Raw genomic sequence first — 18335 nt, forward strand, 5'->3', positions numbered from 1 at the left:
ATCCCACTGAAAATATTTTCTAGAGCCAGCCCTGGTGGCCTAGTGGTTCAAGTTTGGCACATTCCACTTTGGCAGCCTGGGTTCAGCTCCTGGATGTGGAACTACACCACTCATTTGTCAATAACCATGCTCTGACAGTGGCTCACATAGAAGAACCAGAAGAACTTACAACTATATACAACTATGTACTGGGGCTTTGAGGTGGAAAAGAAGAAAAAGGGAGAAAGATTGCAAACAGATGTTAGCTTAGGGCAAATCTTCCCCTGCAAAAAAAATTTTTTTTTCTAGTTTCCCTTGTGTTATCTTCTTTGATCCATGGGTTATTCAGTAGGGTGTTTTAAATTTTCAAATACGTGTATTATTCCCCAGATACCTTGTTACTTATTTCTAAAGAAATTAACTTTAGCCAGAGAACATGCTCCATCTGATCTCAATCTCTTGAAATTTATTGTTACTTGTTTTGTGCCTCAACATATGATATCTCTTAGTGAATGTACCATAAGCACTTAAAAAATATATGTATTCTGTGGTTGCTGGGTATAGTGTTCTGTAATTGTCAATTAGGTCAAGGTGGTTGATAGTTCTTTTTTTGTATTTTAAGGAAACTAAGAGAAAAAAGACAGTCTCTTCTTTTCCCCCAAGCATTTATCATTTCCAGTGCTATGCATTCCTATTTGAAGATTTAAGTTTCCATCTGGTATGATTTCTTTAAAGTAGAAGAAACCCTGTTAGTGTTTTTTTTTCTTTTAGTGGAGTCCTGTTTGAAACAAACTGTTAGTTTTATTTTATCTGAAAATATCTTTTCTTTTTTTTCCTGAAGAATATTTTAGCTGGTGTAGAATTCTGAGTTAACAGGTTATTTTCTTATGGTGCTTAAAAAATGTCATTTCATTGTCTTCTGACCTCCATTGTTTCTGATGATAGATTAGAAACACAAACTGGTCATTCTTATAATTGTTCCCTTGTATGTAAGGTGTCCTTTTTCTCTGGTTGCTCTCAAGATTTTCTGTTTATCTTTGGTTTTATTAGTTTTACTTAATGATCCTCCTATGAGGATGAAATTTTATATCAATTTTTTTTGAAAAAATCATCTCTTATTTGCAAACGATTTTTTATTGTCTACATAATATTCCATAGTGTGGATGTGCACCTTGGTACAATGTGGACAAGAAGTACAGCCCCCCAGGCCTTCTGCCTCTCCATCAGGCATAAGATGGGTCCCTGTTCCAGGGGAAGCACCTGGTACTCCAGAAATTTCTCTCTTGAAGCAGATGTCAGGCAGACCTGAGACCTGGCGTGAGTGCACTCCGGCCCCACAAGGGTCAAGAGTGAATGCATGGACTTTGTTTAACACTCCTCCTCCCCCAGGGATTCCACCCATAATCAAGGGGTCGAGAAAGGGTCCATGGACTGGCACTAAGACCCAACTGTGCTAAACCTCCTCATGTCCTTCGACAGAGCCCAAGTGAGAGCCCCAAACCCCTGCTCCTCCCCACTTTCACCTCTCACAGACTCACCACCATTATCTGCCTTCAATCCATCAGGGCTGATCTCTTTATGTCCTTTTCCCTGTTTGTGTCAGTCACACTAGGTCCCCAAATATCTTGTACCCTCATCTCCACAAGGCTCTGCACATCCCTATTCTGTCTCCTCTCGCATCACCTCCCCAACTCCTGAAACCTTTCCACTGCACCCTCTGCAGTTCTCAGCCCACGATCAGCAAAATCTCCAAAGTGCTCTCTCAGAATCTTCCCTTCACCTTGCAGCTCTGATAGAAACCTGGGTCTCCTTGAGGACATGGCTCCCTCTGAAGTTCTCTCTTGGGGTGTTTCCTCTGCCATGGACCTTGTACTCCTGGGCCTGGAGGTGGGTGGTGTCCTTACTCCTCATTGCTGCTCTCAGATCTTTGTTCCTCCCTCTTTCCCAAACATCTTCAGGGGTGAATCTTCTGTCATCAGATTAGAGCCCCTACTCCCCTCACTGTACGTATTCCCTATGGACCCCCAGACCATTCCCCTCATTCCTCGACTCTTTTAGCTCCTGGCTAAAGAGTCTCTAGCAGTGCTATCTCCTTGATCCTTGGTGATTTCAACATAAGATGTGTAGGATGGATAATGGTCCCCAAAGTTTTTCATGTTCTAATCCTTGGAACCTGTGAGTTAGATGCCTTACATGGTAAAAGGTGCTTTCCTGATGTAATTAAGGTTAAAGACCTAAAATTTGGAGACTATCCTGGATTATCTGGGTTGGCCCAAAAAAATCACATAAGTCCTTAGAAGCAGAGAATTTTCTCTGGATGGAGTCAGAGAGATGCAGCAGAAGATAAATCAGAGAAATTCCAACGTGGGAAGGATTGCTGCTGCTGCTTATGAGATGTAGAGGGCCACATGTGAGACCTGAGAGAGGCCTATAGTTGCTGAAGGTGGTTCCAGCTGAGAGATGGCAAGGAAATAGGAACCTCAGTCCTATATCTGCAAGGATCTGAATTCAGACAACAACCTGAATGAGCTTGGAAGTAGATTCTTCCAGAGTTCCCGTTAAGGAACACGGACTTGCCGACACCTTGATCTTAGCCCAGTGAGAACATGTCTGACTTGTAACCTACATAACCATTTTTATGGCAGCTATAGAAACCCATACAGCAGAGAGGATGCTCTCACTCCCTGGCCTCTCAGTTCCCTGAACTCCTTTCCTCCATAACCTTCTACTCTGCTGTCCCTGGGCCCCCACTCCCTTGCATCCCCTATGTCTTGTCATTGCCAATAACCCAGCCCTTCCATAGTCTCCCTTTCATGCTTTTCACTCTCTGACGTCCATCTCTCCTACTCATTTCCTTGCAGGGTGGCCTAAGCTCCGGAAACATTGATACCATTATTTTTTCACATATTTAGCAGATATTGTCCCAGAAATCACATTGACACCCACAGCATCAATCATGTCCCCTATATAGTGGGAGTCTATAGAGGCCAGGTAATAAATAGAGTCTGGACAAGTCTCGCTCTGTACGATCAGTGGGTGCATAGACCCACCATGTGGTTATTGCCCCATTTCCCAAGTACAGAATTGGCATCAATACATTTGATAGTTGGAGTAAACTCCACACTGGGTCCCTGGTCTGTGGAGTAAGGGTTCTCTTTGTGCTGAAGGCCAAAGGAAACCTCTGAAACTGGCCCCATCCCGGCCAAATCAAAAATGATACTGTGCCCCAGGGGCAGGTATTGTGGAGGTTTTGCAGGTATTGTAGGGCTTAGCACCACCATTAGAGACCTGATGGATCCAGGGTCTTGGTGGTATTACCTCTTATCTCCTTTTAATTCAGCAATCTGTCCCTGCAGAAACCTGGCGGGGTCTAAAGAATGTATGAGCTACTGTGGTCCTGATGCAGCTGCTGTGCTGGATGTGATATCACTGCTAGAGCAGGTGAGTAAGGCCTCAGGCACATGGCATGTGGCTGTAGATTTGGTGAGTGCATTCTGCTTTATTCCAGTTAGAAAAGTGGAGGTGGAAAGATTAGCATGCACGTGGAAGGGACAACAACATTTATTTCTAGTTTGCCTCAGGGCTCTTTTAACTCTCCTGCCCTCTGTAATATAGTCTTAAGAGGTCTGGACCTCCTGGACATCCTATAGAATATCACATTAGTTCATTTCATTGACAACAGCATGTTGATTGGGATGGATGAGCAAGGGGTGGAAAGTAGGCTGGAGGCCTTGGTCAAACACATGCACTCCAGAGGGTGGAAGATAAACATGACAAAGACTCACGGAGTGACCACCTCAGTTCAGTCCCAGAGGTCCAGTGGTTAGGGACATGGAGGGAACACCCACGGAGGGATGTTCTCTCCAACATAAAAGACAAACTGTTGATCTTGCATCCCTCACTGCAAAGAAGGAAGCACACTGCCTGGTAGGCCTTTTTGGGTTCCGACAACACATTCCAAACCTAGGTGCACTGTTTGGCTCATATTCTGGGTGACACAGAAGGATTCCAGCTTTGAGTGGGGTTTGGACATGAAGGGACACTGCAGCAGATCCAGGCCATGGTGCAATCAGACCTCATGGTGTTGGAGGTGTCAGTGGTGGGAAAAGATGCCACATGGAGCTAACGGCAAATACCAGCAGGAGAGGCTCATGTTGGCCCTTGGAATCCTGAAGGAAGGCCATGCCATCCATAGCGGAGAAATATCCCCTCTTTTGGAAGCAACTATAGGTGTGTTACTAGGCCCTGATAAGACAGAATGCTTGACCATGGGACACCAAGCTGCCATGTGATTAAATATGACCATGTGTGCTGGGTTCTATATAACCCATTAAGTCATAAATTGAGAAGGTCCACAGAAGTCCTGCATAAGATGGAAATGGTACATATGTGGTTAAGCCTGAATCACATGTTCACACCCACTAGAAAACATCCACCCCTGAAGAGGCACTGAACAACCAAGAAGATAAACTGACCTTAGCAAACCTCCATCGCTGGTCAACCCAGGACTGGCAGGATGGGCACGTGAATGGAGTGACCACAGTGGCAGAGATGAGGCTACACATGGGTCCAGCAGGAGTGACTCCCACTTACCAAGGCTGTCCCAGCTACTGCCACCTCTGAACGTCCATTTTGTTAGCATTAGACCAATATGGGCCCTGAGATAGCACTATCTGTTTAGGTAACCAACTAGCCACCAAGTGACAAGTTGACTAGAGTGAGCCCCCTCCATCCTGGGAGGGCCAGAGGTTCACCCTCACAGGGATAGACACCTATTCCATGTATGAATTTTCCTTTCCTGTCCTCAGGACTTCAGCCAGCACCACTATCTGGGAGGCTGTTGAAATGCTTGATCCACAGGCTTGGAATTGTGCTGGGGGACCCACTTCACAGAGAGGAGGTGCAGAATGGGCCATGACCATGGAACCCATTGGTTATATCACAATCTGCACCATCCAGGTGTTGTCAGCCACACAGAACTCTGCACAGGCCTTCCGAGGGCACATCTGATGCACCAACTTTGGGGAACCCCCTTAAGGGATGGGGTTACATCTTTCATGACACAGTGTATTTATTGAATCAGAAACCTCTATATGATGCTGTGTTCTCAGTAGGAAGAGTAAGTGGGTCTAGGACCAAGGGGTGGAAGCAGGTGGGGCTGCACTTACCATCCAGTGGGGGAATTTGTACTTCCTGTCTCCATAGTTCTGGGTTCTGCAGGGTAGGAAGTCCTGGTTCCCAAAAGCGGGAAACTCTTTCAAGGGGACATGACAAGTTCCTATTGAACTTTACCTTAGGGTAGTTACCAGGGAAGTTTGGACTCCGTTTTCCCTGACTGACAGGTGAGGAAAGGAGTTCCCTCTTCTCCAGGCAGGAGTAATCGACCCTGATCCCCAGCAGAGGGTGGGGCTGCTGTCATTCATGGGGGCAGGAGGAATATGAGTGGAACCTGGGTGACAGACTTGGGCATCTCCGTGTTCCCCCTTGCTCCACTATAACTGTGACTGGGCACGTGCAGCAACCCAGCCTGAAAAGGGTTTGAGTTCCAAGGGTCCAGACCTCTTAGGTATGAAGGTTTAGGTCCCATCCCCCAGGTAAGCCACCACGACCCCCACTCCTGTGCTCTGAAATCCACGGCAGCATTTGTGCAGAGGGCCTGCTTCCCATGGGCTGTTCCCAGACAATGATTAGTCACAGCAGGGACACTAAGGCAGGCCATTCATGGGACACGTGGGGCTCCTCTGATGGCCAACTGTGTCTCCAGGTCTCCCGTACAACCTTCCTCAATTCACTTTAGATTGCCTGGCGGTCTAGGATAGTCCAACAAAACTTCTCTCCTTCTGTCCATCACTTGGGGTCAGACTTGCGTCTCAGTCTGCTGCCTCTCTCAGCATTTTCTGATTCCCTCTCCATATTCTCTGACAGGTGTTTCCCTTAATAAGATACTGCTGACTTTAATCCCATCTTGGCATCTGCTTCTTGGAGGACTCGCACTAAAAAAAATCATTTTCTTCCGTATGTCAATGACCTATTACTTATTCCATCTTGTAAAATCCTCTCTTTATCCAATTTCTCCCACCTGCATCTGGTCTATTTTGCTTGTCTTTGTATTATCTCTGAATTAATAGATATTTGTTGTTTAAAGCCACTAAGTTTTAGGGTAATTTGTTACACCGCAATAGATGGCTAATAAGGCTCTCAAGTTTCTATTCTTCTATAGGTATTGTCTGCATCTCTTTTATTTCCTTGAATGTTGAAAATGTTATCTATGCTCAATTCCAATTCCTTTCCTTCTCTTCTTTCTTATTTTTTAATTTTCTTTTGTCTTTTCTCTTCCCTTCCCTCCTTCCTTTATTCTTATTATTGGATATTCAAACATATAAAATAATACTTTGTGGTTATGCTAAAAGGAAGTATTATCTGGGTGTATATGCTAAAAGTGTAATGCCAACGTATATGAAACAAAAGAAAAATAAAGGAAGTAACTAAGAGTCTGAAAACAAAATGCCTGGGTGCTTTTGCAACTAAGGAAGTGACTTTCAGCTCTTATTTCTTCCCCTTTAGCTGAGTTTGTTTTATTTTGAGAACAAACACATGAGCAATATCAACACTTACACATTCCTGGTAAAAGTTTAAATTGGTACAAGCATTTTGGAAATCACCTTAGTATTATGTGGTATGGTTAAAGTACACACCCCAGATAATCCAACAATCCTACTCCTGATCATACACTGCGGGAATTTCTTGCCTATGTGCCCCAGGAGACGTGTACACTAATGTTTACGGCAAAATCTGGAATCAACCACAAATGCATCAATAGGAAAATAGAAAAATTATGTATATTCACAAAATATAAAACTTTAGCAGTAAAAATAAACAAACAGCCTCATACGTGCGGGATAATTCTCCTACAGGTAATGTTGAGTCACGAAAGAATACATGCAGTATTTCACTGTACACAAAGTTTAAAAACAGGCAAAACTAAATAATATTTGGTTTGGGGATATATATACTTATTGCAAAATTTTAGAGAAACTCAAGGGAATAGTAAACACAAGATCAGGACAGAGGTTATATCTGGAGGATGGGATTGGCTAAGCACCCATGGTGGCTTCATAGGCTCTGTTTCTTACACCAGTGGAGGGTGCCCAGGTATTCACTTGGTCATAACTTCTTAAACTGACATTTTTCAAACTGCAGCTTGTGAACTATTTCTTTAAAAATGAAAGAAAAGAAATTACCAAAGTTCGTTGCAAAGATCCTTATCAAGAACTACCCACATTGGAACAAAGCCACAGCCAATGTTATGAGCCATGTAAAAGAAAGGGCCAGGATATCATAAAAAATTAGTATTGGCTAGAAATAGGCCATTTGATCTTTTGCTTACTGGCATCTCTTTAGATTTTCTGGTATACAGTGTTCAATCTGATGTGCAAGGCAATTCTATCTTGTGAAGGATTTGATGTGCTGCTTACCTTTAACCTCACTGGATTCAATACATTTACAGAATTGGAAAAGCACATTGTTGACCAATATAAGTTAAACTGGAAAATTTTTAAAGAAATAACTAGTGATAGAACAGAAAATATGAATGGAAAACACAATAGAGAGGCTTTAAGAAAATTTAGAGGCACATAATAACAATACATTTTAGAGTCACACTGGGTTCCAAATCATATTTACCAAATCTCTTCAAAAAACACAGTGAAAGATGTTAAATTTATTGTAAGATGTCAACTGAATAGTCAGTGTTTGAAAAACTTTGTTCCTAGATTGAAATTACTATTTCTGCCTATTGCATCACACCAAAATTCTTGTCATGATGCTAAGCTTGGTGTAGAATGAAGTATGAGAATCACATTTTTATAACTGAAAAGCAATCTGATTAGGTAAATATCTTGAAAGATGATGTTTGAGTGAGAAATTGGCATTTTAGTTAATATTTTTGGCATTCTAACAAAGGAAATTTAAAACTTCAAAGGAAGAACAAAGATTAGTTTATAGGCATTATTGTTATGGCATGGAAGTCTTGCGACCATTTGATCTAGCTACTAAGCATATGTTCTCAACTTCGTTGCAACTTATTGAAGAAATATTGTTCCTGCTTTGGCAGCACATACACTAAAATTGGAACATACAAGAAGATTAGCATGGCCCCTGTGCAAGGATGACAGGCAAATTCATGAAGCATTCCTTATTTTTAAAACAAAACAAAACATTGTTATTAAAGGCATTTGCAAGAAAAACTTAGAAATATTGTTGTATCTCCTTTCTCTGGTCTCAAACTTATTACTAATCATTACTTTCCAAAAGATAAATTTGAAGCATTAAAAAAGAATCAGATAAAAGAAGGATTTGACTTACAAAATCTTGAAACAATATTTAATTTTAATTTTAATCTGTACGTATATTCTTAGATACTCCTCCCTTCCAGAGGTGGAGCTTAATTCCCTCCTCTTGAGTGTGGGCTGCACTTAATGACGCACTGCTAACTGATAGAGTAAGGCTGATGGAATGGCGTGTGACTCTGGGTCTAGGACATAAAACACATTGCAGCTTCCATCTTGGTTGCTCGCTCTCTCAGATTGCTTGCTCTGGGGGAAGCCAGCTGCTATGCCATAAGCAGCCCTATGGAAAGGTCCATGTGGCTAGAAACTGAGGCCTCTTCCAACAGCCATATGAGTGAGCCATATTTCATGGGAATCCCCCACCCCTGGTTGAGCCATCAGATGATGCAGCCCTGGCTGACAACTTGACTGCAATCTTGAGAGAGGCCCTGAGCCAGAAAAACTCAGGTAAACCTCTCCTGGATTCTTGATCATCAGAAACCACGAGATAATAAATGTTTGTTGCTTTGAGCAGCTAAGTTTTGAGTAACTTGTTATGCAGCAGTAGATAACTAATATAGTGTCTAAGGAGGAAAATGAATTATTGCACTTTAATTTTCATTTGCTCTAAATTAACTATAAGATATTAAATGTGTCATTTGGTTTTAAGATTTAAGGAGAATTTTCATGGCTAATAGGATGCATTTTATAACCATTCACAATGATTATTTACTTAAACTTCAATTTCCAACTGGGACCTAATTAAACAGAAAAGGAAGAACCAGGCCAAGCTAGCTTGATTCTGTGAAGAACCCTAATAACCATCCCCTGGTTATTCACCTTCCCCCTGGTTAGTCAGACATTAACGTAGGTGCTGTTGTGAAGGGATTTTGTAGATGTAATGAAGGTCTCAAATCAGTTGACATTAAGACATGGGGATTTCCCTGGGTTGGACTGTTCTAATCAGGTGAGTCCTTAGAAGGAGTGGTTTCTTCCTGAGCAGAGACACAAAGTGTGAGCAGGATTCAATGCGAAGATGGTTCTCCATTGTTGGCTTTGCAAATGGAGGGTCATGTGACAAAGAATGCTGGTGGCCACTAGGAGGTGGGACCAGCACCCATTGCCCCTCTGCCAGGCAGCAAGGAAACAGGGACCTCAGTCCTATAACTGTACGAAACAGAATTCTGCAACAGCTCTGTATGAGCTTGAAGGGGGATCCCGCCTCAAGATGGGAACCCAGCTTTGTGAGGCCCTGAACAGAGAACCCACGCATATCATGCCTGGATTTCTGACTAAGGAACAGTAAACAAATAAATGGGTGTTGTTTTGAGCCACTACGTCATGGTAATTTGTTATGCAGTAATAGAAACTAATGCACAGGTTCACTGTGCAATACATAAGCACACAGCACCTTTTCCAGTGGAGTGAATTTATGAACCGATATGCACACTAGTTGCATGGAATAAAATCTTTCCTACATTTTTTTGTATTTTTAATTTTCTGATTTGTACATAATGCAATTAAATTTAAAAAAATCATATTTTGGGGTCGGCCCAGTGGCATAGTGGTTAAGTTTGCGTGCTCCGCTTCAGCGGCCCACGGTTTGCAGTTTCAGATCCTGGGTGCAGACCTGTGCACCGCTCATCAAGCCATGCTGTGGCAGGTGTCCCATATGAAACAGAGGAAGATGGGCACAGATGTTAGCTCAGGGCCAATCTTCCTTACCAAAAAAAAAAAAAAACCCCAAAAACATATTTCATTCAATCATTCAAAAACAACTAATTTAATGTCTACTATGTACCAGGAACAGCATTATATGCTGGGGATACAACTTTGACCCAAACAGCCCAAATCCCCAGTGCTCATGTACCTTACATTCCAGAGGCTTCCCAAGAGTGAGATGGAGTTGTTGGAGTGTTTTAGTGAAGAAATGACACATCCTGACTCACATTAGCAGGATCGCTGACCCCTGTGGGGAGAAAAGTCCATGTGGCCCTGGTGCCACAATTCAGTAGTGAGAGGGTATGGAGACTAGGGGAAAAGAGGGGCTGAGGGTGACAGGGACAGAGAGAAGGGCTGGAGAAGCAGGAGTGAGGAAAAGAAGCAGAGGTAAAGAATTCTAAAGCAGTGGAATCCTCAGATTTAAACATATGTATTGTTTTATAGATCTTTAATAAATATATTACAGACCTAGTAGAGTATTCTTGGTATTTAATGCATTCTGCAGAGCTGCCCAAAAACCAATTGCCTCCTTATGTTAATCTGTTTAAAAAATAACACAGTGTCTTGACAAAATATGCACACTGCTTAAATGTGAATAACTCATAAAAATAGGTAATGCATGAGCACTGGTGAAGTGCATTTTGACTGCATTGAATACCTTCAACTTTGAGGTGATTAAAGTTTATACCTGCTCCTAGTTGAAATACACAGTAACAAACTCTGCCACCATTTGCTTCTTTGTACTGAGGATACCTCTGGACTAACACAAACACACTCAGGGCTACGGAAGGAAGATTGTTTTAAACACAACAACCTGGAGTCACAGATATACTGGAAAGTAAATCTTAGGAGCTTTGTGAGTCTGATTGCAGTGCTGTGTAGACTTAACATTTCTGTATGAAAGGGCCGAAATCACTTCTTTTCCAGGTTAGATTCCTGATGTTCAGGGTTTTCAAGATTGTTACCCACTGTAGTTAATGAACAAAAAGGAACCTGGTCTCGATGAAAACCTTCTCTACCTGGTGTCCCTCCCCCTCATCAAGTGAGTTTTTTTCTGGAAGAGTGGGAAAAGGGGTTTAGCTGGGGGGGGGGTCTCCCCCTGGTTTCCTCAGACAGCCCCTGGTCCAGGACTCAGGGAGACAGCGTGATAAAGAGCTCTCGGGGCAGGAGGAGAGGGGTCAGGGCAAAGTCCCAGGTCCCCGGACGTGGCTCTCAGGATCTCAGCCCGAGGTCGGTGTCTGGGGTGGGGAAGCTCAGTGTTGGGGAGTCCCCATCTCCCTGAGTTTCACTTCTCCCTCTCACAATCTGTGTCAGGGCCTCCCGCCTGGAGACTCATGACGCGGCCCCAGTTCTCACTCCCATTGCGTGTCCGGTTTCTAGAGAAACCAATCAGCGTCCTGTGGTCCTTTGGCCGCGCACCTCGGTCTGCCGTCCGCGGTCCGTCGTGGGCGGCGGCCTCCGCGTTTCCCGGATTCTCCCCAGACCCCGGGAGTATGCGGGTCACGGCGTCCCAAACTCTCCTCCTGCTGCTCTCGGGGGCCCTGGCCCTAAAGGCGGGTGAGTGCGGGGTCGGGAGGAAACGGCCTCTGTAGGTGGCTGAGTGAGTGGACCATCTCCTTGAACACCAGACACGCCCCCTCACCCCCCGCCTGGTCCTGCCGGGTCTCAGCCCCTCCCCGCCCACAGGCTTCCACTCCCTGAGGTATTTCCACACCGCCGTGTCCCGGCCCGGCCGCGGGGAGCCCCGCTTCATTTCTGTCGGCTACGTGGACGACACGCAGTTCGTGCGGTTCGACAGCGACGCCGCGAGTCCCAGGGAGGAGCCGCGGGCGCCGTGGATGGAGCAGGAGGGGCCGGAGTATTGGGAGCGGAACACGCAGATCTACAAGGACACCGCACAGACTTTCCGAGTGGACCTGAACACCCTGCGCGGCTACTACAACCGGAGCGAGGCCGGTGAGCGACGCGGGCCCGGGTCCAGGTCCAGGTCATGACCCCTGGGGTCTCGTCTTCCGGTCGAGATTCACCCCCGGTCCCGGTCCTGGTCCCTAGCCCAGCCTCCGCTAGCCCTGGGAAGGGCTGGCGGTCCCCAGGGTTTCTTTTGTTTTGAGGGATTGGCCCTGCGCCAACAATGTTGGCAATTGCCTCTATCAGTATGTCCGCGCCCGGGATCCGAACGGGCGAACCCCGGGACCGCTGCCGCAGCAAAAAGCGCAAACTTAACCGCTGCGCCACTGGGCCTTCCCTTACGATTTCATTGTTTGTTTAGGTTTCATCACTGCGGGTCTACAGGGCGGGGCCGAGTGGGCGGGGCTGACCGCAGGGGCGGGGCCAGGGTCTCACACCATCCAGTGGATGTACGGCTGCGACGTGGCACCGGACGGGCGCCTCCTCCGCGGATACAGTCAGGAAGCCTACGATGGCAAAGATTACATCTCCCTGAACGAGGACCTGCGCTCCTGGACCGCGGCGGACACAGCGGCTCAGATCACCCGGCGCAAGTGGGAGGCTGACGGTGTGGCGGAGGACTACAGGAACTATCTGGAGGGCACCTGCGTGGAGTCGCTCCTCAGCTACGTGGAGAAAGGGAAGGAGACCCTGCAGCGCACGGGTAAGAGGGGCCTCGGGGCCTCGCGTTGGTGACCTCCTACAAGGAGAGGAGGAAAATGGGATCCACACGTAAATTCGCCTATCCCGTGGGTCGGAGACTGAGTCCGCCTGGGTTTTCAGATCCGGTACCAGAGAGACACTGGCCCAGAGGACTCACTCGCTTTTCTCTCAAGGTCAGTTCGGGGATGCTATGTCTCCATGGATGGAGAGGGAAGCCATCCCTGAAATAACTGATGAGTAGTTCTGTTTGACTCCAGCAGCAGCTCTGGGACTTTCTCTCTCAGGCCTTGTTCTCTGCCTCACACCCAAGGTGCTTGATGTCTGACTCCAACTTGTGTGAGTCACTCGGCCTCCACCCGAGTGAGGACCAGAAGTCCGTTTTCTCCGCTTTGGAGACCTGCCTTCCCTCCTGGGCTTTCTCATTGTGATTCTGGAACTTTCCGAAAAATAGAGGTTATCTCAGAAGCCTGTGTTCAGCCTAGTGTCTGGGTTTTGTGCTCCCTTCCCCCACTCCAGCTGTCCTGTCCATTCTCAGGATGGTCACTTGAGTTCTGCTTCAGTTGCCCAAGACAGATGTAAAGTTCCTGAATTTTCTGATTCTTCTCCTCAGACGCCCCAGAGACATATGTGACCAACCACCCCATCTCTGACCTTGAGGTCACCCTGAGGTGCTGGGCTTTGGGCTTCTACCCTGCGGAGATCACTCTGACCTGGCAGCGGGACGGGGAGGACCTGACCCAGGACACCGAGTTTGTGGAGACCAGGCCTGCAGGAGACGGGACCTTCCAGAAGTGGGTGGCTGTGGTGGTGCCTTCTGGAGAGGAGCGGAGATACACGTGCCATGTGCAGCATGAGGGGCTGCCTGAGCCCCTCACACTGAGATGGGGTAACGAGGGAGACGTGGGCTCAGAGCCTCTTCTCAGCGATATCAGGAGCCCTTTTGGAGAACTCAGCAGGGTCAGGACTGAGGCCTGGGGGTCAGGGCCCTCCCCTTTCCTTCCCTTCCCAGGGCCACCTCTTCAGTCCACCATCCGCATTGTAGTCATCATTGCTGGCCTGGGTCTCTGTGTGGTCACTGAAGCTGTGGTGGTTGGAGCTGTGATCTGGAGGAAGAAGCACTCAGGTAGGGAAGGGATGTGGTCTTCTTGTCCCACTGAGGGGTTTCAAGCTCAGATAGAAGTTTGCCCTTCCCTTGATAGGAAGTCCCATCCACAGGCACATAGGCTTTCCTCATCTGGCCTTGTTTGCCTTATTTGCTAACACTTACTCTTTAGTAAAGCACATATGAAAATGAAGGAAATATTTATCACCTTGTTGAGTCTGGTGATGGGGATGTGATTCCCAGCAGTCACAGGTCAGAGGGGAATGTCACTGCTGAGGACATACCTCCAGGAGGGCAGTTGGTCCGGTCCCCATACATGTACTTTCCTCATGTTTCCTGTTCCTGCCTTGGGTCTGTAATCACAGTTCTGGAAACTTCTCTGGAATCTAGGACTAGGGAGTTCCTTAGGGCCTCATGGCCCTGCCTCTTTTCTGGCTTCTCACAGGATGTTTTCTTCCCACAGGTGAACAAGGAGGGAGCTACACTCACGCTGCAAGTAAGTATGGGAGGGCAGTGATCTCTAAGACCCTTGTGGTAGTGTAGATGGGAGCCCATGGGGGAGCTCACCCACCCCAAAGTTGTTTCTTTGGTTTCATTACCTGTGGGCTCTGAACACATCCTGTTTTGTTCTACCCCAGGCAACAACAGTGCACTGGGCTCTGATGTGTCTCTCACAGCAGGTGAGACTCTAGGGAGTCTGAAGTGGGGAGAGTTTGGGGCAGAGAGGCACAACTGGATTACGGGAATTCTTTGGCTAGGACATTCTGAGCATACAGTGGGCTGTTCAGAATTTCACCAATTACAGTGACTGACTTAAATTTGTTCATGATTATTTTCTTCTATAGCCTGAGACAGCTGCCTTGTGGGGGACTGAGTGATGCAAGATTTGTTCACGTCCCACCGCCCATTGTGACTTCAAGAACCTCTGACTTTTCTTTCTGCACACAGAAACCCCCTCTGCACCCCACAACCCCCTCCCCACACTGACCTGTGTTTTCCTCCCCCATTGACTTTCTTGTTCCAGCAGAGGCAGGGCTGAGCCGTCTCCATCCCCTCTGAACTTTGTGTTGCGCTGAGCTGCACCTTCTTACTTCCTTATTGAAAATAAGAATCTGGATAGAAGGGTTTTTTTTTTCCTTGAAATTCTTTCCATGAGAGATTGATGGGTTAATTAAAGGAGAAAGTTCCTAAAATTTGAGAGATGAAATAAATGGAAGCACTGAGAACTTCCAGACACTGATCATTCATTCACCTGCTGTTGGTTGTGTGTGCCAGATATATGACACAGTATTTTTGCATCTGGGAAACATCACTGAAGTAAAAACAGACAGAAGTTGCTGGCCTTGTGAAGCGTATGGTGTTGTGGGAAGAGACAGACTATATACTGCAAGCATGTTAAATAAGGAATGTGTTTATGTTAGGAGGTGGTAAGTGCTATGGGAAAAAAACAAAGAGTAGGAAAGGTGATCCAGAGGGTGGGGATGGGGACAGGGAAGATGGCTGTTTTCATTTGGGTGGTCAGTGTGGGCCTCATTGGGAAGGTGACCTTTGAGGAAAGATGTGAAGGACATAAGGAATTCTCCACGAGGATGTCTGGGGGAAGTTCTTTCCAGGCAGGGGAACCTCCAGTGTAAATGCGCTAGGGCAGGAGTGTGTCTGTGTGTTCTGGGAAGAGCGAGGAGGCCAGTAAGGCTGGAGTAGAGAGTAAATAAGATGAGATAGAGGTGCGGCCAGACTGTGTAGGCCTGGAGGGTGTTAGAAGGGCTTTGGCCTTGGCTTTGAGCGAGCCAGGGAGTTACAAGACAGTTTAGAGCAGGAGAGGGACATGGTATGACTTCTCCTTTAAAAGGATCACTTTGGCTGCTGTGCTGAGAGCAGAATTGGGAGACAAAGGGTGAGGGAGGCACTAGAGAAGCAGAGGGAACTAGTGCAGTGTTCCAGGCTGGAGGTGGCCACAGCTTCCACTGGTGTGAGTGGTGGAAATAGTGGGAAGTGATTGGATTCTAGATAGGTTCTGAAGATGCGGAATTTCCTAATGGATTAATCTGGGGAATGAGAAAGAGGAGTCAAGGAGGACATCCCTAATTTTGGACTGTGCAAGTAGAAAGAGTTGCTGCCAGCAGAGATGGAGAAGTCTCTGGAAGGAGCATATTTACTGGCATTCAGTTTAAGAGATGTTGAATGTGAGGTGTCTATTAGAAATGCTAGTGAGAGAGCAGATCAGCAGTTGAACAGATGAGTCTGGAGTTTAGGAGAAATGTCTGGGCTGGAGAAATAGATTTAGGGCACCGTATAAATGATATCTAAAGCCTTGAGAACAGATGAAGTCACCAAGCAAGTGATGACTATGGAAAAGAAAGGTACAAGGACCGAAGCCTGGACCCCCTACTTTAAGGGATCTGATCAGACCACATACCCAGGGCAGACTACAGTTCTGGCTCCGTGTCTAGAAGGCATGGAGACCAGGGAGTCCCAAACTTTCCTGTGCATAGGAATCCCCTGGACATCTCGTTAAGATTCAGAGAGTGGAATAGAGCATGAAAAGTTTATATTTATAACAAGGTTGGTGCTGATGCTGCTGGTCTTCAGATCACACGTTTAATAGGAATAATGTAGTCCAGGATTCCCTCATGGCTGGGCATCAGCCTCATCTGTAGACCTTGGTAAATATGCAATTCTTTGGTGTTGTGCCTTATACTCTGAGATGGTGGGTCTGGAAGAGGCCTGAGTATGTTGTAAGAAGCCCCATAGCAATGCTAGTGCTCAGCCCTCATCACTGAGGTCTTTCTGGTGACCAGCCTCCATCCTGAAGCTATCTAGCTAGGACTCCTTAGCCATTTCATTAGCGTACCAAAGTCACTCAATGCTCAGGAGATTCCAAAGGTTTCAGGAGCTCTGTGCTAGGAACCAGGGACAAAGACTAAATATTTAATACCACAGGCCACCCCCTGGTCTTTGACCACAGATCCCTTATAGTAAAAGGATCATAAGAGTTAAAAGATGCTGGCACATTACTAGAGTGCCATTCAGTCACGAACAATTAGTCCAGTCCATCATCCTGTTGTATGAGACTGTCTCCCAGGGCCAGGTCACTCAGCTTTGCAGGCTTCCATTCGATCTTGTCAGGTCCCAGAAACAGGAGTGGTCTCAGCAATATGTGGCTTCACCCTTTCAGGCATCTGGATCATTGAGCTAAGAGACAGTATCATTTCTTGCTCAGACCTCTTTTGAGGTGTTAATGTAATATTAGATTTACCCCATTACATATCCCATTTACTCATTCCTTACCCTCAGCTACTATTTCTCCTCTCCATTTATACCAAACTTTTCCACCTTTGAAGGGATGTGAGGTTTGGCTGCTGTGCTGGTCTAGACTGCAGGGAGCAATACTAGTCTAGCAGTCAGTCCCTCCTCAGTCCACTCCCATTCATAGAGGGGAGGGTCACATAGGTGCAGAGCTAGTGGGTTAACTGACCACGAGGCAATATAGCTGCATTCACTGTCAGAGGGGGTGAAGGCCCAACCCGCGCCTTCAGGCCCTTAGGAATTCTGACATAAAGGTTTAAAAATAGTTACAGTTTCTGGCATAAGAATGATTCCTGTTTCTGACACTTGTAGTTGGATCTCTGTCCTGAGACCACTGTATCAGGTAGGAAGAAAGAGAGTCGACGTGAAATACAGTCATACCAACTTCCTCCCTACTTGGGAAGAATTGCGTAGTCATACCAGCATCTCCCCCCATCCCTGCTACCCAGATCCTCCAAGAGAAAGAGAGGAAATTTTCTAGTGGAGACACTCCTATAGCCCCACTCATGTTGAGTATGAGCACACACTCAGGGAGGTATGTAAGACAGCCCTTCATGCCTCTGTATCCCCCACCCCCCTTATTTTAGACAAGTATTCCAATTGCCTGTTTCAATTCTCAATCACACTATTACTCTGAGGAGGATATCTCTCTGCCCATAGTTGGACATTATGGGCTGTAAAGTATGTTCTTTGGTCTGAAGAAATGTGACTCAGCAGTCCACACTGGTGCAATATCTTCTGTTCTGGCTCTTTGTAACACTCTGACTGAGCATTTGCCTCTACCACTGGGTAAGGAAAGCCCAATCCAGAGTCAATATCTACTCCTGTCAAGACCCATTTGTAGCACTCCTGGGCCACCAGCATCAGTCTGATTTGCCAGCTCTGTTCAAGGCCTTCCTGCCAGGGAATCTGCCACATAGCCCTCTGCAGTCTTTGGCTCTTTGGTTGGCAGACAGAACAGTTCTTTTTGGTATTTTGTGCCTCAGACAATGCAAGAGGAACATGTATAGGGTCATCTCATCTCTGCATTGTCACAGCCCGTCAATGTCCACTTATTTCATGGATCCAGGTGGCCACCTCAAAGGAGGACACCAGGATATCCACTCATCAATTCCAATCTCCTTCCAAACCTGGAAGGGGGTTCCTGTGATGGGCATCAGCATGTCCTATTTTATACCCCCTCAAATTGCCATAGTGATTTCTGTAGGACTGTGCCCCATATGGGCATTCCTTTAATGGAACAGGTTTCCATTGCCCTCTGCCTGACCATATGGCCAGGCTGTTGGCCA

The 18335-nt window shown here is 46.3% G+C and overlaps 2 protein-coding genes and 1 pseudogene across 6 annotated transcripts in view; all 3 read left to right on the plus strand.

Moving 5' to 3' along the window:
* LOC101394048 (class I histocompatibility antigen, Gogo-OKO alpha chain-like) overlaps window positions 1-11498 on the plus strand; it is a 25094-nt gene extending 13596 nt beyond the window's left edge. For 2 of the 3 annotated variants that reach the window (XM_087438309.1, XM_087438308.1), the window contains 4 exons: window positions 1767-1866; window positions 3336-3420; window positions 10956-11070; window positions 11409-11498. In XM_087438309.1, coding sequence (XP_087294435.1) covers window positions 1767-1866; window positions 3336-3420; window positions 10956-11006 — 236 coding nt within the window. In that variant the 3' untranslated portion in view covers window positions 11007-11070; window positions 11409-11498. Of the gene's footprint in view, window positions 1-1137; window positions 1743-1766; window positions 1867-3335; window positions 3421-10955; window positions 11071-11408 lie in introns of those variants that run through there. The other variant, XM_087438311.1, reaches the window with a different exon arrangement.
* Window positions 8081-8181, plus strand: LOC147915652 (U6 spliceosomal RNA; annotated as a pseudogene).
* On the plus strand, window positions 11091-14980 carry LOC147915653 (class I histocompatibility antigen, Gogo-B*0103 alpha chain-like). 3 transcript variants are annotated; one of them, XM_087438307.1, is made up of 8 exons: window positions 11091-11585; window positions 11715-11984; window positions 12364-12639; window positions 13249-13524; window positions 13648-13761; window positions 14204-14236; window positions 14379-14420; window positions 14586-14980. In XM_087438307.1, the coding sequence occupies exons 1-8, from the start codon at window positions 11363-11365 to the stop codon at window positions 14588-14590; spliced, it is 1239 nt and encodes a 412-aa protein (XP_087294433.1). In that variant the 5' UTR covers window positions 11091-11362; the 3' UTR covers window positions 14591-14980. The 3 variants fall into 3 exon arrangements, with proteins under 3 accessions (XP_087294433.1, XP_087294431.1, XP_087294432.1); XM_087438305.1 differs by having other exon boundaries at window positions 12298-12639; window positions 13249-13761; XM_087438306.1 differs by having other exon boundaries at window positions 13249-13761.
* The last annotated feature ends 3355 nt before the right edge of the window (window positions 14981-18335 follow it).

This window comes from Ceratotherium simum, chromosome 13 (genome assembly GCF_057802395.1).
Source record: "Ceratotherium simum simum isolate JZ-2026a chromosome 13, ASM5780239v1, whole genome shotgun sequence".
NCBI classification, from domain to species: domain Eukaryota; kingdom Metazoa; phylum Chordata; class Mammalia; order Perissodactyla; family Rhinocerotidae; genus Ceratotherium; species Ceratotherium simum.

Bases quoted from the DNA above. Each gene is read 5' to 3' on its own strand.
- LOC147915653 (XM_087438305.1), top strand. From the start codon at position 11,363: ATGACGCGGCCCCAGTTCTCACTCCCATTGCGTGTCCGGTTTCTAGAG. The intron at 11,985-12,297 runs GTGAGCGACGCG...TTGTTTGTTTAG, and splicing joins CTACAACCGGAGCGAGGCCG to GTTTCATCACTGCGGGTCTA. The intron at 13,762-14,203 runs GTAGGGAAGGGA...TTCTTCCCACAG, and splicing joins CTGGAGGAAGAAGCACTCAG to GTGAACAAGGAGGGAGCTAC.